A 3,011-nucleotide genomic window follows, 5' to 3' on the forward strand; every position below is an offset into this window, starting at 1 on the left:
CCAGAGCAGTGTTTTGCTCTTCTTTTGGTGAAGAAATACTCTATAATTCCGATAAAACTTGCTCGATAGCCACGCTAACGCTAGTTTCATCGGCTGAAGCCGCCATGTTCTTTAGACTGAACCGTCGCGCTTCTCGTTGCGTCACACCTCAACCCGCCTCAAAGCCAACGCTGATTGGACGTTCGTTTGGTGAACGGCTCCACATTTTCTTTAACGGAGAGTCTCCAGACTGATCTGCGAGTGAAACCTTGAAAGATCGCGAGATCAGGATGGTCTCACGAGGCTAGGATTCTCCAGTCATGCAAGAATTTTCCAAGCACAAAATTGCCCAAATATCCAAGGCAGCGCGTTTCTCTCTAGTTAGCTTCATGTTCCTCTGCTAATCGTTTGGCTTCCTGATAGATGAGTCCGAGTAGCGCCATCAGTAGCTGTGAACTTTTAAACTCTGCCCTTTCATCGTACAGCGTGAGCTGTAGCTGCGAGCAACAATCGAAAATATTGAAAAAAATTAAATAAAACAAATATTGCACAATGTATGCCCGGCTCAAGTAGATTTTACTTATTTATTTATCTAATACACAATTCTACGGAAAAGGATTAGGGCCACTGGGAAAAAAAAAAAGTTACCTGATTTTATTATAACTTACTTACTTAGATTTTCAGTATAATTTGAGAAAAAAGTCTGAATTCGGACTTTAATCTTAGAATTCTAAATGAATTCTGACAGCTAACAAACATGTTAGCATCCAGCCATAGCCGTGTCTGTTTTAGAGACTATCTCTCTGGTTTTAATCACCTTCTGCTCTTCCATTAATGAAGTAGCATCACCAGGGATGGAAAAACTCGCCATCAATGTCCAATCCACTGTACTTATATAGCACGATTTCAATAAACACAAGGTTTCCAAAGTGCTGCACAATAAGATAAAATAACTAAAATAAATAAAAATAAATAAAATAAAATAAAAGCACTGCCCGCACGGGATAAAGATATGCATGTTTATACATGAAATCAATCAATGTGTTCCTGTTCCTCCCAAATTACTCATGGGGCCCATCTACATTAAGATCCATAATTCTCAGATTAAAGTCAGAATTCTGACTTTTTTCCCATATTAAACTGAAATAATATTTAAAAACTTCAGTTAACTGTTTTTTATTTCTTCAGTGGCCCTAATCCTCTTCCTTACAACATTAAATCTACCATTAAATTTCAAACTGACCCATTGAATAATTAAAAAATTCATTTAAAAAGATGAATTAACTAATTGATGTATTTTTAGGGGGTCTCCAGTGTGTTACATTCTTATTTTAGGCTAGAATGTGTGACCTAGATGGTGAGACACGCGTGGAATAATTAGATTTAAAGTTAATTGGCATTTTCACATGACATGAATGATCATTAAAACAGATTTATCATAATTGTAGGATGCATTGGTTTTAAAAGACAGCAGTAAAGTAAAGGTTTGCTCGTCTTACGTTGGTCATGCTGGAGACAGCGAAGGTAGCTCTGCTGGAGAAGCGCGTGATGGAGGGGCTGCTGCTCGTCCCCGGGCTCAGAACCATGGAGGATCCTTTGGAAGCAGCTGGAGGACTGCTGCAGATGGTGGGGGAAGAGGACCGGGTGGCACGGTTGGACTGACTGCTGAGCCTGTTGTAGGACGGCGCCAGGTTTTCCACAGGGAAGTTCTGCATGTGGTGAGGAGCCTGGCTCTGGGTGCTCACTTGACCTTTCCCATGAATCACCTCCTTCACGTCCTGGTGGTTCCTCTGAGCATCATGCAGCTCATTCTTGTGATTGTGGTTATTGCTTATCATGTTCCACTCACACGTTCCACCGTTAAGGAGCTCTAGTTGCCTTGTGAGAGCCTCCAGCTGGTTCCGGAGCTGCTGGTTCTCCTGCTGGAGCTGGAGGACCGCCCGTCCCAGGGGGCCGCTCAGGTTGGCCGTCTCCTCACAGCGCCGCTCTATATCCAGCTTAAAAGTGCTGACCTCCGCTTGGATGTTCCTGATTGCATCCTGCAAAGTGTTCTCAAAACGAGCCAGAGCTGCACACACAGTCTCCCCCTCTGGAGAGGGAGAACGGGGGTGACACGACTCCCCCATTGGAGCCTGAGTTTGACCTTCCATGGACACAGCAGCTGCCACGGGGGGGCAGGTAGGGAAAGTACCGCCCGGTGTTTCAGTTAATGTCTGAGGCTGAGTTCCTGTGGAGATGCCCCCCCAGTCAGTTTACTGAGGGGGGAGGGATTAATGGACAAAGGTTAAGGGGTGAAATGCTGAAGGTCTGGACTGCGTTAGACCCGCTCCTTCAGCTCTGTCCTGATAGGAGACTTCCTGACGTCTGTCCTCTTTATTAATCACTGATTTCCAAGAATCAGTGTCTCCTGCTGGATTCTACCTAAAAGCAAAATGAGTGTAAAGAACATTAAAAAGTTTTGCACTGAACCCAAACTGGATTCAACACTGCAACCCTGAAATCTTCAAGTTATATTCTGAGTATAAAAGACATAAATACTCACAGCTAGAGGAGAAAGTCAGCCGTAACGTCAGGCTAGAAAACTTTCATTACACTGAAGTCATTTTGACTCCCAGCTGCAGGGAAGCCTACCTCAGCCCTGAGGATTTCCTCAGCTTTGAACAGCTGTAGGAATGTGCTGCTGGGGCCGCCAGCTCAGCTCTGCTGCGCTTTGTCGGCTCTCTGGTTGAGATCTCCTCTCCTCTGGCACAGAGGAGGGAGGAGAGGGGGAGGTGTTAGGGAGGAGGGCGTGCTTTGGTGGTTAACTTCCCTGGAAAGTGTAGGAAATGTGAAAGGAGAGGAGGGGGGGGGGGCTGTAAAAAACTTAAAGACAACCAGAGAACATTTCCTTAAACAGAAAAATAGAATGAGAAACAATATAAAGGTGTTTAGAAATAGTCAAAATGGCAAAATAAACATTTGATGTGAAAAGTGCATTTAAAGAGCTGAGGTCAGTTTATTTAGATGCTCAGACATTAGAGCTTAAAGGTGAT

The 3,011-nt window shown here is 44.1% G+C and overlaps 1 protein-coding gene across 1 annotated transcript in view; it reads right to left on the bottom strand.

Moving 5' to 3' along the window:
- Window positions 1-2,800, bottom strand: part of LOC107094336 (smoothelin-like protein 2) — a 28,710-nt gene extending 25,910 nt beyond the window's left edge. The window contains exons 1-2 of the mRNA XM_015389890.1: window positions 2,522-2,800; window positions 1,479-2,400 (exon numbers count right to left, since the gene is read on the bottom strand). Of these exons, the coding sequence (XP_015245376.1) occupies window positions 1,479-2,129 (651 nt within the window). The 5' untranslated portion in view covers window positions 2,130-2,400; window positions 2,522-2,800. The remainder of the gene's footprint in view (window positions 1-1,478; window positions 2,401-2,521) is intronic.
- Window positions 2,801-3,011: the final 211 nt, after the last annotated feature.

Source organism: Cyprinodon variegatus, unplaced genomic scaffold (assembly GCF_000732505.1).
Source record: "Cyprinodon variegatus isolate N-32 unplaced genomic scaffold, C_variegatus-1.0 Scaffold479, whole genome shotgun sequence".
Taxonomy (NCBI): domain Eukaryota; kingdom Metazoa; phylum Chordata; class Actinopteri; order Cyprinodontiformes; family Cyprinodontidae; genus Cyprinodon; species Cyprinodon variegatus.